This window comes from Microcaecilia unicolor, chromosome 13 (genome assembly GCF_901765095.1).
Source record: "Microcaecilia unicolor chromosome 13, aMicUni1.1, whole genome shotgun sequence".
NCBI classification, from domain to species: domain Eukaryota; kingdom Metazoa; phylum Chordata; class Amphibia; order Gymnophiona; family Siphonopidae; genus Microcaecilia; species Microcaecilia unicolor.
Genome location: NC_044043.1, coordinates 61,906,199 through 61,925,492, shown reverse-complemented (window position 1 = coordinate 61,925,492; position 19,294 = coordinate 61,906,199). Strand labels below are relative to the sequence as shown.

Sequence of the window (19,294 nt, the reverse complement as noted above, 5' to 3'; positions counted from 1 at the left end):
CATCATTTTTACGCTTCATCTTGGAAGTACAGTGCAATCCGCTTAAGTGCAAGGGTCTGGGGCCAAAGAAATACATGCAGTTAACCGGAGCATGCACTTAACCGTTGTGACCCAAAGAAGCTTGACATCTGATAAACATATGTACAGTACTGTTTATTATACGTACAGTATACAGTCTCCATTAACCACAAAAAGGTCAGCACACACATTCTTGAATCTCCACTACCCCAGTTGCAAAGGACTTAAATATAAATCAACATATGCATCCAGCTTCTCCTACATTAGCACACAACTATGGAATGCACTGCCAAACGTCATAAAAAACAATGCACGACCTAACAACCTTCCAAAAATTACTAAAGACCAACCTGTTCAAAAAGACATACCACAATGACCCATCCTAAATACCAGACAATGAAACTCTACCAAAACCAGACAAAACCGAACTCTCTACACCGGACTGCTTCAGTCACTCTGTCACTAATGAACGTTAACGCACTACCACCTTACTTCTCACGCTGGAAATGAACTGATTATCTAACTTACTCTATAACTTACTCTATCATTTATGATCTTTAATGCAACACCACTTTGTATTTCTCATTCCGGAAATGGTGATCGCCATTATGGCATAATGTAAGCCACATTGAGCCTGCAAAAAGGTGGGAAAATGTGGGATACAAATGCAACAAATAAACTGACGTTATACAGTCTCCGTTAACTGACGTTAGGCTTACTTGAAGTAATCAGTCATAGTCCTCTGTACACTATTGTGTCTGTGAGTTCCATAGACTACGTCTGCCAGATGGTAAAAACTGTCATAGCACTGACATCCAGTGGCCTCCAGATAGGCCCGCACGATGTTGAGACTCTCCAGCGCTCTTGCAAAAGTGACAGGAGGTTGTTGAATTTCATCAGCATGTGCCTCGCTGCTCATTTCTTCATCTGTTTCATCATCAGCCGTTGCCTGCTTGTAGGCGCATATCTGGACATCAGTGCTGTCGTCAGCTGTTTGTAGATCGTAATCAACAGGTATGTAGTGATTAAACTCCTCTTCAGTAACACCGGCTGGGATGTCAATAGCCTGTTCATCTGACGCGTTTGCAACAGCTACATGTTTTGTCCCTCTGCACATCCTTAACAAAGCTTGCCCGCTTGTAGCAGTTCACAATGGTTGCCTGTGTAACATGATTCCAGGCTTCTTTCTGCATATGTAGGGAATCCAACAGTGATAGATTACGAGCCAGTTCAACAGCACGTTTATCCTTGCCAGTCTGGTCATCCATAACGCTCATCAGACGACGTAGCACAAGAGCCCGATAATGTTGTTTGAAATTGGCTATTATGCCCTGATCCATAGGTTGGATCAGAGAGGTAGTGTTTGGTGGCAGGAAGACCACCTTGACGTTAGACAGCCTGACATCATCACTGTGTGCAGCACAATTATCACAAAGCAACAAAATCTGACACTTTTGTGCCCGCATTCTAGTGTCTTAACTTCTTTAGCCACTGCTTCCAAATTTCCCCAGTTATCCATGAATTTGCGTTAGCCTCGTATGACACAGGAAGTCATTTAACATTCTTGAAGCAACGGGGCTGTTTGCTCTTTCCAATGACGAGGGGTTCCAACTTCTCACTCCCATCCATATTGCAGCAAAGGAGGATCATCAGTTGGTCCTTCAACGTTTTACTGCCTGTAGTTTCAGCTTGTTTGAATGCAAGTGTTCCATCAAGAATCACTCGCCAGTAGAGACCGGTTTCGTCAACATTGAAAATGTCACGAGGTGCAAACTCATTCAAGATGGTAGGAAGAACTGAAACAACCCAATTTTCAGCACCAAAGTCATCAGCGTCTTGTTTTTCACCATGCTGTTTCTTGAATTTTATGTTGTTCCTCTCCTTCCATCTTTCCAACCATCCAACAGTGGCTTTGAATTCAGTTAGTCCAAGACTTTCAGCTAGCTGATTAGCTTTCTCCATAAGCAGTGGACCACTGACAGGAAACTGTCTGCTCCTGACTTGAGAAAACCACTGAAGGAGAGCATTTTCTACATCCTCAGCTTTTCCCGCCCGTTTACGTTTCTGATGTGGATTTGTATTGTTTTGCCAGTCTGCCAGAAGCTGGTCTTTCTGCTGCAAGATGTCACGATTGTGACTTTTTCTTGGTTTGTGCTCCTCTCGCCCTCTGGTGGCCAGAACCGGTGGCTGCCATAGACTTTCTAGACTCTCTTTTCGGTCCGGTCCAGACATTTTAGCCCTCCAGTCTTGCTTGGAAGTTTGGCAGCTAGTCTCACCCTTAGCTGCCTTGAGATTGCTACAGCTGAGCCTCAGCTGCTGATGGGCTTATTAGCCACCTGGAAACTTTCTGCTTTGCCTTTGCAAACGCCAAAGGTCCAGGTTAGTGTTTGGTGCTGATAGGAGCACTTCTGTCTTGCTGTGCTGTTAGGAGCACTTTTGCCTGCTTGTTTAAGCTTCCCTGCTTTACCCTTCTGGTGCTGATAGGAGCACTTCTGTCTTGCTGTGCTGATAGGAGCACTTCTGTCTTGCTGTGCTGTAGAGCATTTCTGCCTTGTCTTGTGTCTTACCTGTATGCCTTGTTCTTGTCTGGGTGCCTGTGGGCACTCCTGTTTTGAACCCTAATCCTGTTTCTGTCAAGCTTGTTCTGTATCCTATTTCCTGTCTGAGAATCCCGTATCAGTAGTCCCGAACCCTGTGTTAGTCAAGCTTGTTTAATATCCTGTTGGTCTAGTCTGTCTGCAAGCTAGGTCCAGTAAGTCCTGCCAGCCGCCTGCACCTGGGGGGTCAACCCCTGGGGAATGGTGGTTAAGCGCAGGTGAAGACCAGTTGCTCTGTCCTGCTTATTCCCTGCCTGCCTACTGCTGTAGTTCCAGTCCTGTGGTTCCAGTTCGGTTGTTCCAGCTTTGCCTGTCTATAGCTTCTCCTGCTTTGTTGGCTTACCCTGTCCTGGTTGAGGGTCTTGCCTACTGCTGCCGCTTGTCGGCAGCGGTCCAAGGGCTCACGTGGTGCCAGTGTCCAAGAGCCTGAGACCGTGACACAAGACACGTGAAATTTGACTGGGATTGACACTATATTCTTTAGCAATAGATGCTTGAGTTTGTTTTCTAATTTTTTAAGAACTTCTATTCGTTCAGCCAGTGTTAAAGTCTTATAGTTGCGCGATGACGACTCCAGTGTACACTACTCTAACATCTTTCTTTCACTTATTCTCCTTGTGGCAGTTAACCAATGAGATTTCAAATTTATCACCCCTTTGTCACGTGCCAATCGGCTTCCATATTCCGTGCGTGTGCTTATGCAGAGTCTTTCCTGCAGAGGAGTGGTCTTAAACCATGCATATAAGCGAATCTTGCACTTATCAGTGGTGCGCTAAACCGAAGTTTGTCCCCATAGAAACTGATGGCGCCAAAAACGGGACTGAAGTACGGCATGCAATTAAACAGAGCATGCACTTATCCGATGTGTACTTAAATGGAGTGCACTGTATAAGATATCAAGAAAATGAAATTTCATCTGTTGTGTCCCAGTCAACTGTTTATCCATGTAGAAACTTGTTTGTCATCATACTGCCCACTCATGTTGTGATATCTCTTTATTTTTTTCTCCATCAACTCTTTGTAGAGAACGAAGACTGCAAGATTCTCATCTGTGTTCTTGGTTTACCTATAGTCTACACATAATGCTGTTGAATAAAGAACTCACATGTGGTGCTGGCCTGTGTGGACCATGTGTTCCTGGTCTGCGCATTTGTACCAGCTACTGTGTTGTTACAGCCTTTAATAGACTTCTGGTTTCTTCCTGTATTTCCCCGGCCCTGAAGTCTCTTTGCTATGGTTTATTCAGGCTTGATTATTGTTACAGTTGACTCGTACTCATCTGCCAGACATCTGTTCCAGATTTCTACCCTCAAAACAGTAATGCAATGGTCCTAGTACTTAACAAATTCTTAATCATAACAAAGAAAAAGTACCTACATATTATACCATTCAAATTAAATATAACAATTCAATAAATATATAAATAATAAAGAACAAAAAATGTTATAAATATTTAGTGCAATGTGCTCAGTTCATCAGTATAATCGCCTATAATATGAAGAAAGTGAAACGGAACCATCATAGCACATTATCTGTTCCTTAAAATCGACTAAATAAATTAGCCAAATATTGACATTTCATCACTCACAATGCATAAATATAAAGTGCAGCCTATATGTATATACACAATTATGTGTGATAGCTGAATTTACTGGGATATAATTTACTATCCTGCAGCAAACACAAATTCTCAATCAAGAAATCTGTGAAAACGTCTATATATGTCCACACCATCAAACGCGACAAGGGTAAAAAAAAAAAAAAAAAGAAAACCAGTTAACTTATCTGCTGCAGGGTAGCACGGTTGATGGAATTGTAGCGATGACTTATGTGCAAACTGTTCCAGTCCAGTAAAGCAATAAAGTATCCATGAGTGAAAAAAAATCATAAATTTATAATTGCCTTCCTCCAACACCGATCTGGTTTCGCTAACGCTTCCTTAGGAGGGAAGGACTTGGGAGAAGAACTCCAACTCGTTCCCTCAGGATAACTGTCAAAAACCAGATGTTCTACCACCTTGTCAATGAGAACTATATACCCATGAAGCAGGAGAGGTGGTATTAGTATGAGGAAATAGATCATTTTATTTCAAATGCAATTGTGCTGTGAGATCTGTGGCCAGTTTATGGAGACCAACTTTAGAAAAAGACCTTGAGAAAATGAAGTCAGTTCAAAGAAGGACTAAGAAAGTGCTGCATGGGCTGCACTATAAATCATATAAGAAGAGATTTAAGAGGCAAAAAGTGTACTCTCTAAAATAAGAGGAAGGAGAGGTACCTTATGTATCTACCAGAGTTCAAAAAGAAACAGGTTCTGTGGAATGGGAAATTCAAGGTCAAAGGGTCATATAAAATTGGAAGGAGGGCAATCCAAAAGAAACAAGGAAATCCTTTAGCCTTCCTCACTTGCTTTATCATATTGACTCTTTTCCCATCAGAGATGCCGACACTCCCGACCTCTCTCCTTTTTGAGTGACTATTACTTCTTCCCCTCCCAAATTGTAAATACCCCTTGGATATCTGCTCCTCAAAGACATGTGGGTCAGTAATCAAAGGAATTTAGATTGTCGGTGGCACTATCCACGGATAAGAAGTATGTCGTCTGTCTAAGCACCATGGCACTATGTGGATGGAGAGTAATACAAATCCAAATAAAAAAAGAATCTATGATTTCACTTCTAACACCCCAATTCGAGTGTATTAAACTTGGGAGGGAAAGACCTCAGTGGCCACTGATTAGCGGGAAAACCGGAAGTACAGCCTTCCTTACATGAAATTAATCATTGATCGATAGCGAGGGACTTACCTTAGGAATGGTCTGTTTTGCTCAATGAACTTGTTCAGGAGCAAAACTCTTGATAAAGACCTGCCAATATTGCCTATCCCCTGTGGAGAAATTTTTTTCCTGCTTCTGCCAGCAGGTCTTTGTCAAGAATTTTGCTCCTGAAGAATCTTATTATTATTATTACATTTGTATCCTCATGAGTAAAACAGACAGTTCTGCTGAGCCTGATCTATTAAGCTTAAGTCCTTGCTATTGCTATTTTGCTGTATTTATGCTCTGGAATGTTTTGAAATATGATTAGTGACGGTTACAATATGTTTTGAAAAATATGGGAGTTTTTTATGATCAACAATTGATTTGATGTAAGGTTTCCCCGCTAATCAGCAGCCACTGAGGTCTTTTCCTCCCAAGTTTAATACTCTTGAATTGTGGTGGTGTTAGTAGTGAAGTCGCAGATTTTGATTTGAATTTGTATTGTTACAGATACAGTAAATCTGTGTGCCATCTCGTTTTGTAATTTTTGGTGTTTACCTCTATTACGATGTTGATAGTGCCAGGGTGAAGTTAGGGCCGAGCATCAATAGCTAAGTGGTTTAATTTAGGCCTTTTTCTGGCCTAAATTAAACCACTTAGCTATTGATGCTCGGCCCTAACTTCCTAAATTAAACTGCATAGCTAGATGTATACTAGCTGAATGTTGTCACTATGCTTGTAGGTAGTTGTGTTTACTGTGTTACATGTAGATTCAGGGCTACTGCCAATCCAAATAATTATGCTAAATATACATATTTTAGAAATGCCATACATTCACCATCAATTGCCGAACCCCTTGACCCATTCTTATTCTTCTTGAAAGGCCTGCCATTTTCTGCCTTACTTGTCTCCCTGTTGTAGATATTCATATTACTCTTGAAGACCTCACAATCCACTAGCCACCTTCCATTCACCAAAGTGGACCCCACTGACTCCCAATCTACAGTCACATTGCTCAGCCAGCATCCTGTTTTGTAACTCCCAGCTGGCTAGCTTGTTCACTACACTTATGCGATGCCCTCCTGAAATCTAGATAAGCCACAGCTGCTCTGTTCTCAATTTTCTATTCTAATTAGGCCATCAAAGAATACAGTCAAGTTTGTTTGACAAAATCTTCACTTTGTGAAAATGTATTACATAAGATCCTGTAATCCTCTAAGCTTGAAGGCATTTCATTACCTTTAGAAATGTTTCCATTATTTTGCCCATAAGTACCCATGTAAGACTAACAGCTCTGCGGTCTTCTGTCCCCTTATTCTCTGCCTGACCCCTGGCTTACATTTCTTTTCCAAAGACAGCTTGAAGAACTTGAGTACTGCCAATAACCCCACCCTATCCCCTTTATTTTCTTATACTTCAGTGGCTTGTTTGGTGCTGCTGCTACCAAAGACCGTGCATAGTATGCAAAAGAAACATGGACTCCTGCAGTCTCTGGAAATAGTTCTACTGATTTTTAGGTATGTTTTGCCCAAGCAATATCACCTATGGAGGAGGCTTCATCCATATATGGCATGATTTTGTCATGCTCCTGTGTGCAGGTTTCATGCTTGTTTTTGAAGTTCCAACTCTCTCAATAGACTTGGGAGTTTTCCTTCAACTTGCAATCCTGTTGACATCAAAAGAACTACTCAGTAAAACCGTCTACAGTTTATTTCCATATCAGTTATTGCAATCCTTTCTCTAATTTACTGATCATGTTTTAAAAGTTTGATATCATAATAATGCTACATATTGACAGGAAAATGTTATAGGAGAAACTGAAAAGCATCAAATAAGATGGAAGAGTAAAGAAACCAAGATAGGACTGAATAAGGCTGTATAATAGGAATTTTATGTACAGTAAGGTAAGAGTGCTCCATTGTGCTGTGCAATGGCCCTGTAATGCTATCCTAGCCAGCCTGAGAGAGAGAGTGCAATATTTCAGCAGAGAAAGGGACCAATATGTTCCCAGTCTGAAAACAAATGTTTAACCGGATGTTCAGGATCAATATTTGTTGAAAGAGACCCCTCCTGAAGTGAGCAGTGAATGGTTGCAGAGAGTGAATCAGTCTAGTTTGCAGCACTGGGATTGCTAGTGCAAAGCACTGACAGGCTTCTTTTCATGAGGACCCTTCACGTGCACTAGAGAAGCCACAAGATCTCCAAAACAGGTAAGAGACTTGAAACACTGCAATCTCACCCAGCATCCTCTGGCTTAGGTGTGAGGTTGCTTCCTGCTATGTAGAGAAACTACTCCTTAAAGATATGCACATTATAGCAATGGATTTGGGGGCTGCTTTCAAGAAAAATTAGTGTGAAAGGGATACTTTTCTCCCAAAACAAATCTTTTGGAAACTCACCAATTGTAAGAAAAAGATTCTGGATAAATTCTAAAGATAGAGCACAAAGGCAAATGCATTCTGTAGTACAATCCTATCCTACTACCTGACAGAGTGGCTCCAAGTAATAATTTTTATTTTTTATTTTGTATGAACCAGAAGTAAGCCTTGAACAAATAACTTATATGCCTGCTGCTTTTTTTTTTCATGTGTAATCTACCACCACTAATATTTCTATAGCTTATGTAGCTCTGCATAAACACAAACAAGAGTCCCTGCTCGGTAGAGCTTACAGTCCTCTTCAGAAGACAAATCCCCCTTCCTTATCCTCTTGGCAGGACTGTATTAACATAAGATCAGAAAACAGCTATGCTAGAGGATGTAAAATGGCTGTGAAATATGTTAATAATAGGGGAGCGGTTGAGATATATATATATATATATATATATATATATATATATATATATATATATATATATATATATATATATATATACAATAATAGGCTAACTTTCTTCAATTGGTTGCAATTATCTTAATCTACAATTACATAAACAACCATATCATATAGTTATCAATCTTTATTCAAAACTTTTTCATTTAATATATCACAATGTTATTCATCACTCATTAAAAAACATACAACCCAACACTCTTCCATACATTCTTAAACATTACACTCATATATCTCATCTTATTTTAAAAAAATAAAAAATGTTACAAATCTACAAATAGATACAAAATATTACAAATCATCTGCTATCAAAGCTATGTATTCTATGATCGTAATCGCAGGGAACACTGTTCATGAATATCAACCTCAGTTGTATGACTGTCATCACATTTACAGGTAGATATATATCTTTCACAAAATATATTAAAAATTCACCTTTAACACCAAAACCTGAGCAAGAAAATAATTTGAAGGATATCAAGAAGCTTGTTTCAAATGTGGAATTTATTAAATCACCATATTAGAATATTGCCATGAGCAGTAACAAATAGGATTGGAACCGGGGCTGCAAACAGAGCAATTGCTGTAGGCTCCCATGCTACGGGGGGGGGGGGGGGGGGGGGGGGGGGGGGGGGGGGGGGGGTTCCAAAACTATATGAAGGTGAAGGAGATTAAGCCTGTTGGTTGGGGAGTGGAGTCCTCTCAAACCTCTGCCCTGTGCCACAGCATGTTTAAACACTGGCTTTGATTGCAATTATGGAAATAACAGAACAATGCCTTCTGCACAGGAATGGATTTTACTTAGATCATTTCTGGTTGTTTTTATGATATTATGAGGAAAATGTCGTTTTGCACAGTGCAGAAAATCCCTCTGCCTCCCGCCCTCCATCAGATCTTCCAAAACTGTGCTGGTGACCCCACTATCTGCAGTGAATATGCATGAGATACATTTGTATATAATTGAGTATCCAGTATGTGCAAACACACTTTATGCACATTCATTGCAGATAGCTTAGTTGAGCCATAAGTGGAATATCAAATTGTAATAAAGAAATATGGAACCAGACTAGCTGTAGGGTGAGCAGGTCAAGTTTAGGAAGCCCTGTAGAGGTAGAGGGTGGGATGGTCTTCCCATGGCTGTGCTTATTGTGGTAGAACTTGCAGCAGCTGAATAAAACGAGGATAAGTAAAAAATAAAATGCAGAAATTCATTAATGTAATAGCTCTGCGGTTAAGCTCTAGGGTCAACAGAAACATGCACAAGGGATAAATAGGAATATCTAATACTATTTTATTGGATTCTATGGGTTTTATAAAGTATTTGGTTCCCTCCCCTGCTCCTTTTTCGCAGGCCAACAGAGGAGATCCTAAAAGAACAGGAAGGGCTTTGTACTCCCTCATCTCCTCCTCCTTAAAATTAGTGTGAAGAGCCTAAGCTGAGAACCCAACCACAACTCCACAGAGTGCATTGGTATGAGTTATGAAAGAGCCCCCCCCCCCCCCCCAAGTCCTGCTCCTGTAGCAGATCTAAAGCTGTCATACCATAGCCCTGCCAAGCCTTGAACTTTTCACTGCTGCGCTGGATAAAGTTTACTCGTTTCTCCACTTTTAATGGTGGCTGTTTAGCACAGTATCAATTAGCTTATGCTCTGCCAAAAAAAAAAAAAAACCCCACCCTCCTTCTCTTACTTTTTTAAACACCATATATTTTGCATGTGGAAGCTTTATTGTTTTTGGCCTTTTTTCTCCCTAATTTTCCACTTGGGCTTTTAAAGTGTGTTTTCAAGCACTGGCAAAGGCTGCACACAGAATTAAGGCTTCATCTTTTCCTTACTCCATTTCATTTTGGGCTTTATTCTCTAGTTGCATTCTCTATCGCTGTTGTCATTTCCCTTGCGCCCCAAGTAGGAAGTGTTCCAGGAGTAACACTTTATGCTCTCTCTGCACTGGAGGCCCTTGGAATCCGCTGACTGAAGGACGACAAAGCATAAAATGGGAAACAGACTTAGGCCTTTAGGGAGAAACATCTCAAATATCATGGTAATGTTATTAAAAGTGCCAAGAAATCATGTAAAATGTTAAAATGTTTCTTCATGGAAAACGTTGGTTTATTAAATGTTTGCTACACTGCATTGTGCAGTAAAGATAAAATGGTTTACAATAATTTAAATAAAAGATAGAAAATGAGAGGATCTCCATATAAACAGAAAAGTAAACGCACAGAGCATAAACAGCTGAAGGCCCAGACCACACCACTGAAGGCTGATTTGAAAACATGGTTCTTTAAAGCAGTTTTAACATTTTATAGGATGACTCACTATGAATAGGATGACTCACTATGAATAAAACTGGTAGTGACCTCCACTGGGAAGGAGCTAGATAGAAAAAGGTAGAGCAAAGGGTAGAATATTCTGAGAACGGCGAGTCCAGGAGGGAGTGAAAAGTGCAGACAGGTAAAACAGAAGTCCAGAGTGACATGTCCTCTGCGCAAGGAGCAGAACCTTACCATTAAGCTGATATGTAATAGGCAACCAGTGATGAGGAAATAGGCTTGGGAGGAATCTAAGAAAATAGTCTTTCACGGAAATGGTGGTGGAGGTCGTGGAGACAAGGACTGTGTCAGAACTTAAGAAAGCATAGGGATCTCTTAGGAAAAGGAGGAGGAGTTAGTGGTTACCGAGGACAGGCAGACTGGATGGGCCATTTGACCCTTACCCGCCCTCATGTTTCTATGATGATATAAAAGTGGTGAAATATGGGCATAGCTAGTCATATTATGTAGGGGTCTGATGACAGTATTTTGAACTGTCTGAAAATGCTCAAGTACCACAGTAAACAGAATTATAGGAATCAAGCAAGAAGAAATTAAGGCGTGAACCAGAGTATGTTAGGCCTGCATATCCATGCAGTATTTGATTACATTAATTCATTGAGAGAACAAAGAAAGAGGTTCAAATGGTAGCTGAAACCGCCTCAAAAGACAATTGAGCATCAAGAATAATCCTAGGTGAGAAGAGAATCAGTGAGCATGATAGGTGAGCCCTAAAGAAGGGGAGGGATTACTGGCTGGAGCGGTCTAACTGTAATCCAGATGGCTGAAGACTTAATCGGATTCAGTCTAAGATGGTGATCATGAAGCCAAGATGCCACAGTATCCAAACAGAAGGCCATTGGTGTGAGAGAAGGAGAACATGGACCTCTGTAGGCAACAAGTAAGATATCGTCAAGGTAGTAAAAGCCACTAATGCCATGGTCTTGAACAAGTACATAAGTATTGCCATACTGGGAAAGACCAAAGGTCCATCAAGCCCAGCATCCTGTTTCCAACAGTGGCCAATCCAGGTCACAAATACCTGGCAAGATCCCAAAAAAGTACAAAACATTCTATACTGCTTAATCCAGAAATAGTGGACTTTCCCCAAGTCCATTTAATAATGGTCTATGGACTTTTCCTTTAGGAAGCCATCCAAACCTTTTTAAAACTCCGCTAAGCTTACCGCCTTTACTACATTCTCTGGCAACAAATTCCAGAGTTTAATTACACATTGAATGAAGAAAACTTTTCTCTGATTCGTTTAAATTTACTACATTGTAGCTTAATCGCATGCCTCCTAGTCCTAGTTTTTTTGGAAAGCGTAAACAGATGCTTCACATCTACCCGTTCAACTGCACTTATTATTTTATAGACCTCTATCATATCTCCTCTCAGCCACCTTTTCTCCAAGCTGTAGAGCCCTAGCCACTTTAGCCTTTCCTCATAGGGAATTCGTCCCATCCCCTTTATCACTTTCGTCACCCTTCTTTGTACCTTTACTAATTCCACTATATCTTTTTTGATATGCGGCAACCAGAATTGAACACAATATTCGAGGTGCGGTCGCACCATGGAGCGATACTAAGGCATTATAACATCCTCATTTTTGTTTTCCATTCCCTTCCTAATAATACCTAACATTCTATTTGCTTTCTTAGCTGCAGCAGCACACTGAGCAGAAGGTTTCAACGTATCATCAATGACGACACCTAGATTCCTTTCTTGGTCTGTGACTCCTAACGTGGAACCTTGCATGACGTAGCTATAATTCGGGTTCCTCTTTCCCACATGCATCACTTTGCCCTTGCTCACATTAAATGTCATCTGCCATTTAGATGCCCAGTCTCGTAAGGTCCTCTTGTAATTTTTCACAATCCTCCCGCAATTTAATGACTTTGAATAACTTTGTGTCATCAGCAAATTTAATTACCTCACTGGTTACTCCCATCTCTAGGTCATTTATAAATATGTTAAAAAGCAGCAGTCCCTTCATAGACCGCTGGGGAACCCCACTAACTACCCTTCTCCACTGAGAATACGGACCATTTAACCCTACTCTCTGTTTTCTGTCTTTTAACCAGTTTTTAATCCACAGTAGAACACTACCTCCTATCCCATGACTCTCCAATTTCCTCTGGAGTCTTTCATGAGGTACTTTGTCAAATACCTTCTGAAAATCCAGATACACAAAGGTGGCAAGAGGAGAGAGATATATGTTAAAAATCCATTAAGATGATACCAAACCCTGAGGGCCACCACCTGACAAAGCATAGGAAGATGAAAAAGAATCCAAACCAGTGAAGACTCGAAAGCTGCAATCTTGAAGGAAGAAGGCAAACCACTTTAGTCCTGACTTCCCTAAATATTGCTTCTAAATCATGCCTACAATTATGGTGATTCATTGATTTAAAAGAGAACATGTAATGGTATTTTATTCTAAATGTAAAAACATTGACACTTTTTGTCACCTAATGTGATACTTATTTATTTATATCATTTATACCCCACAATTTTCCACCACTGGCAGGCTCAATGTGGCTTACAACATTTAGTTAATAAACAGGAAAGTACAATAAATGGAAAGTGATACGAGGGGCGGAAGGGTACAGGGTTAAGAGAAAGTAGTTAAGTCCACAAGATCTTTAGAGGAGTTGGAGTCCAGGAATCACAGAGGCAGGACGGGATCTTTAGGGTAAGCTTGCCCAAATAAGTAGGCCTTGAGAGACTTCCTGAAAGTCAGATGATCTTGAACTGTTTTTACAGATTTAGGTAATGTATTCCACAAATGAATGCTGATATAGGAAAAGGTGGAAGCATATGTGGTCATCCATATATACTGGAGCTGCTCCGTAGAGGATCTTATGGACTAGGGTGCAAATTTTTTTTTATATCAATTTTTATTGATAACGCTTAAACACAATACAGCAAATAAAGTGAACAGCACATAAGAGATGTCATCAGGCTTATAAATTTTCTCCCCTCTTCCCCTAACTCCCCCCCCCTCTCCATCCCCACCCTCAACTCTACCCCCCCCCCTACCGGTTCTGTTAACAATTCAATATCCTGCTTCTCGCAACAGGTGTCAGAGTGTCCCAAAATGGAAGCCAGACTTTACAGAACTGGTCTCCTTTTTTCGAGGCCAAGTCTCCCGCTTTTTTTTTTTTCCAACATGCAGCATTGCATCATGGCTCCTCGCCATTGTGGTATTCCAGGTGGTTCTGATTGCAGCCACAGTTGTAATATAGTACGTTTGCCCATCAGGACCACTCTTTTCAAAAACGATTTGAGTCCCTCTGGTGACTTGCCACGAACATTATAGACATCAAACAGTTGTCCCGGCGTTGGTTGCCAGTATATGTTCCACATTTGTGATATTTGTTGTCCCAGTTTTGTCCAGAAAGGGGTCACTTTTGTGCAATGCCAAAACATATGCCCTAGAGAAGCTCCCACAATTCCACATTTTGGGCAGTCGTCTGTTGTTCTCAAGGTCGCCTTATAAGCCCTGTGTGGTGATATATACAGCCTCATAATAAATTTGTATTGCATTTCCTGCCATGCCACATTCTCTGTCACCCGATACACATTTCTCAAGCACAGTTTGATCTGTTCTGGGTCTGGTTTCCACCGCAACTCTTGGTGCCATTGTTGCGACACTTGTGTGTAGTCCAGTGTCCCCTGTAAGTCTCTGAGGTGATGGTGGAAGTACTTAAGCGGTACTTTTAATTGTGCTTCCAGACCCAGCATATCGCTCATGGATTCCCATATCTGCTGAGTGAGATCCGATGCAGGCAATGTTCGTAGGTAGTGCTTGAGTTGCATATATTGAAAATAGTCTTTCTGTCCAAATTCTGCACACAGGGCCTGGAATGTTTTAATGGTCCCTGTCTCAGAAACTACTTGAAATAAGTATTTAATACCACAAATCTCCCATTTCCTAAACAAAGCAGATTTCCCCCCCTCTGGGAAAGCTAGGTTACCTTTAATGGGCAGTAGTGGGGATGCTACACTGTTCCAATTATTTTTCCTGCTCAACCATTTCCATGTTTTCCGCAAGGGGTTCAAAATAGACTTATATGGGCCCAGGGTTGGGTGTTCTTCAGATGAGGCATGAAGCCAGTAAGCAAATCCCATTGGGGCCATCAGTGAGGTTTCCACTCTAGTGCAGGAGAAAAACTCCCTCGAGCGAAACCAATCTGATAGATGCCGCAGATTACAGGCCATTGTTATAAGTTTTAGGTCAAGTAGCCCCAGCCCCCCTTTTAGACAAGGTCTCATAAGTTTATTTAACCCAATGCGTGCTCGCTTTCCCTGCCACAAGAACGTTGTAAGAGTTTTGTGTAGCCACTTCTCCTCTTTATATCCCAATATAGCAAGGGTGCAAATTTTAAAAGTTATTTGCTCCTGTACAAGAAGCCAGTGTAATTTCTCACGAAGAGGTCTGGAACTGCTGAACTTTGATACTCCGAAGATAAGTCGAGCTGCTGTGTTTTGGGCAGTTTGTAGTTTTTTGAGAAGTAGGTCTCTGCCCCCTGCGTATATGCCATTGCAGTAATCGATTCAGCTTAAGACTAGTGATTGGACTAAATTACAAAATATTCCTCTTGGGAAATAAGGCTTTAATTGTTTTAGTTTCCAGAGAGAGAAGAATATTTCTCAAAATACTTCAAAACAGTAATCCTTATTAGGAACAGACAGCAGTTTAAATTTACCATAGTCCATCTACTCTACCCAGCAAGGTGGCTAGAGTTTATACCCTGCCACTCTGTGTTCACTACTGACCTGGGAGCAAAAACTGCTTAGAAAAATAAGAATATGAGAACTTCAACATTTTTCTGAATGAACTATGACCATCTTGATACTTTGGGATCATCTCTAGGTTATATTTCACATCGCTCTTTCCGATGTTATTAAGACTACCATGTTTTTCTATAAGTGTCTTTTGGGGCCTTGCAGACACTTGGGGGGGCCTGAGTAAACAATTTTCCAGGTGTAACACATGTATAGGTGGAAAACTGCTATTATATAAAGTTGGAGGTAAACATGCACACCAAAATATAGCCACCTACTTTTACGTAGTCTGTGGATAGGTGTGCTTTATAAAATAAACATATACATGTAACGAGTATATGCAACACATCTGCCTCATCAAAGGTGTAAATTTGTGTACTATTTTCAAGATCATATATAAGCATGGATTAATGAAACAAAGCCAAAATGGATTAAGTCAGGAAATCTTGCCTAACCAATCTACTACATTTCTCTGAAGGGGTGAATAAGCATGTGGATAAAGGTGAGCCAGTTAATATTGTGTATCTGGATTTTTAAAAGGCTTTTGACAAAGTACCTTATGAAAGACTCCAGAGGAAATTAGAAAGTCATGGGATAGGAGGCAATGTCATATTGTTGATTAAAAACTGGTTAAAAGAAAACAGAGAGGAGGGTTAAATAATAAAGAAGGGTAGATAGTGGGGTTCCCCCGGAGTCTGTTGAGACTGCTGCTTTTTAACATATTTATAAATGATCTAGAGATGGCAATAACTAGTGAGGTAATTAAATTTGCTGATGACACAAAGTTATTCAAAGTTGTTAAATTGCAAGAGGCAGATGCTTCTTAATGTGAGCAAGTACAAAGTGATGCATGTGGGAAAGAGGAACCCAAACCATAGTTACATGATGTAAGGTTCCACATTAGGAGTCACCGCCCAGGAAAAGGATCTAGGTGCATCGTTGATGATACGTTGAAACCCTCTGCTCACTGTGCAGCGGCAGCTAAGAAAGCAAACAGAATGTTAGGAATTATTAGGCATAGCTGCCGAGAGGGGTGGGCAGGGGGGACAAAATTCCCGGGCCTGGGCCTCCAAAGGGGGCCTGGTGCCGCAGTCCCAGTCCCACCCACCCTCCGTCGTTGACTGTCTGCCCCCTGCATTGAAATTGCAGTCTCACCTCCATGAAAGCAACGCTGCAGGCAGCAGAACGCCTCCCTTCGGCCCTCCTTCCCTCCCTGTGTCCCACCCTCATCTGACGTAACTTCCGCAAGGGTGGGACACAAGGAGGGAAGGAGGGCCGAAGGGAGGCGCTCTGCTGCCTGCAGCGCTGCTTTCACGGAGGTGAGACTGCGATTTGAATGCAGGGGGCCCAGTGGTGGACGGAGGGGGGGAGTGGCAACCTCGGGGGGGGGGTGGAGGGGGGAGCAGCGGCGACCTTGGGGGGAGGGGTGGCGGAGGGCGGCAGTAGCAGGGCCACGGGGGCGGCCTTGCCCCAGGCCCGGCCCAGTCTCTTGGCAGCCCTGTTATTTGGAAAGGAATGTAAAACAAAACCTACGGTCCAGTTTACTAAGCCATGCTGACACGGCCCATTCACTTTGAATGGGTTGTGCTGGCAATAGCGTGTGGACAGCCACTAGCGCTGCTTCATATATAGACCTCTGAGAATGTTATAATGCCTTTGTATCGCTTCATGGTGCAACTGCACCTCAAATACTATGTGCAGTTCTAGTCACTGCATATCAAAAAAGATATAGTGGAATTAGAAAAGGTACAGAGAAGGGCAATGAAAATGATAGGGGGGTCATGTGATGCTCTTAAGCTGAGCAGACGTCTTCTCACCTAGCTCCGCTCTTACCACCCCTAAATCATTGTTATTATCTGTGAATCTTCCTGTGGAGGCGCTGAAAGTCGATCCCGTCGATGTGAGAGTCGAATGACCATTCTGGGGAAGTAGGAGCCATTCTGCTGGCCGTGTGAGGGGATATGCCAGGTTAGGACTCTGCGGTCAGGAAGGCACCGCGGTCAGAACATGAACAGCAAAATGGCGGCAGCACAGGCAAGCTCCACTTCGGCAAATCTTTCTGCAGAATCTACTCAGAATTTAGTGCAGCAGATAATGGAAGCACTGGAGGAGAAATAATCTAAAATTCAATCGTCAGTGGACCAGATAAGAGATTCTTTGGAGCAGCACAGTGTGTAGATCCAGGAAGCTGAAGATCGGATATCTTGCCAGGAAGACCGAACTGTGGCGGCAGAAGCTAAAATTGAGGCGCTTGAGAAGCAATGTGCGTTGCTTGTTCAACTAGTGGATGAGCAGGAGAACAGAAGCAGGCGAAATAATTTGCGGATTATAGGAGTGCCTGAATCTGAAAAAGAAAAAGACCTATGGAATTTTATTGAACACTGGCTGCTAGACCATTTGTGTTGGAATGTAATTGTATTTTACATGCATTGCCTGTCACCTATTATTTCTCTGTGATTACTCTGTGACCTCTGATGTGAATTACTTAGAGAGGTCACACAGCTATGCAACTTCCTGTGGGGGATAGATGCAGCAGATGCAGCACATGGAGCACATGGAGCTCATGATCTCTCCTAACCTGAGAGGATCTATGGTGGTGTGAGCATCCATTACCATCTAAGCACATGGAAGGAGCTGATAATACAAATGTATAGTAATATGTATATATAAGCCTATCTGATTATAATCTAACTACAAACTGTGAGTAAACAGATGTTTTGTTACTTCAACTTTAAAGTGACTCAGCAGTGAATTATTCAGGGGTGAATGAGAGAGAGATGAAGAAAGAAATTAACATTTCTAAAGCTGAAGCTGTGTGTACTAAAATCTGCTAATTATTTACTACAAATAATCCAACAAAAGGGTTATGGGCCCAGGGTCCAGGAATTGAAAAAGAAGAGAAATATTACCAGGCAGAAAAAAAGGCCACATTTTTCTCTTAAGTTTAAAGGAAAGATTCAGTCTGTCTCTCTCTCCCCCCACACAGCAGACAGAAGGCTAAGAAAATGGCTGAGGGAAGAATTCACCATTGTTCTATTCTCTCAAGTGCCTAAATTAACTGAGTTTAATTATCAGCAGTGGGAACTAAGATTCATATGTCTCCTTCGAGCAAAAAGATTAGATATATGCTTAGACCAAGACAGAACAGCTGAAAATATGGCTGAATGGGACATGCAAACTATTATGTGAAGTGCATGCTTTTGGAAGCTCTCTCAGAGAAACAAGCCATATTAGTGGAGGGAAAAGATACACCAAAGGACATTTTATATAAACTGAGAACTATGTATGCAACTACATATGCAAAGCAGCAACCAATTTGGTTGGCAGAGTTGAATGAAACCAAATTAAGGGATAAAAGTAAATGTAATGATCACATTCTGCATCTTATGTCTTCATTTCAAAAGCTAGAACTTTCTGGAATTCCCATGTGTGATGCATTGAAAAAAGCATTTCTTTTTACCTCACTATCAAAGAAGTTTGATGTTTTTAGGTCTGTAAATGAGGCCATGAAGGGCAATCTTTTGAACAGACAACATCAAAACTAAGGCAGGAATGCATAATAAATGATTCTGAGGAGATGTGGTCTCAAAGCAAGTCAGAGAGAAATGAAACAATTTCTTGGCAAAGAACAGAGGAAGGCGGAGCTATGGGAAAACTCCACCCAAGGGCAAGCTGATTTGCTACTCATGTGGAAAGGAGGGACATGTATCTAAATGGTGTAAGGAAACACAAAACAATCCCTCTAGCTCACCTAAGCCAATGGAACCTAAAGAATTTTCAAACAGGAAATGTATGAAGGACAAAGATAAACACCAGGGCTTTCTAATGGCAGAAAATCTTTGACTATGGTAATAATAATTCAAATGAAAGTACTTGGATTTGGATTCGGGGAGCACATGCCATTTAACCAATTGTAAGGATTTCTTTCAGGAAATGTGTCCAGAGGAAGGTATTCTTAAAACTGCAACGCAGGGATGCTAAGATCCAA

The 19,294-nt window shown here is 41.4% G+C and overlaps 1 protein-coding gene across 1 annotated transcript in view; it reads left to right on the top strand.

Annotated features, from left to right (window-relative positions):
- Nucleotides 1-7,264: 7,264 nt before the first annotated feature.
- The window catches only part of SERPINF2 (serpin family F member 2), a 40,036-nt gene continuing 28,006 nt past the window's right edge, over nt 7,265-19,294 (top strand). The window contains exons 1-2 of the mRNA XM_030222140.1: nt 7,265-7,271; nt 7,539-7,582. Of these exons, the coding sequence (XP_030078000.1) occupies nt 7,265-7,271; nt 7,539-7,582 (51 nt within the window). The remainder of the gene's footprint in view (nt 7,272-7,538; nt 7,583-19,294) is intronic.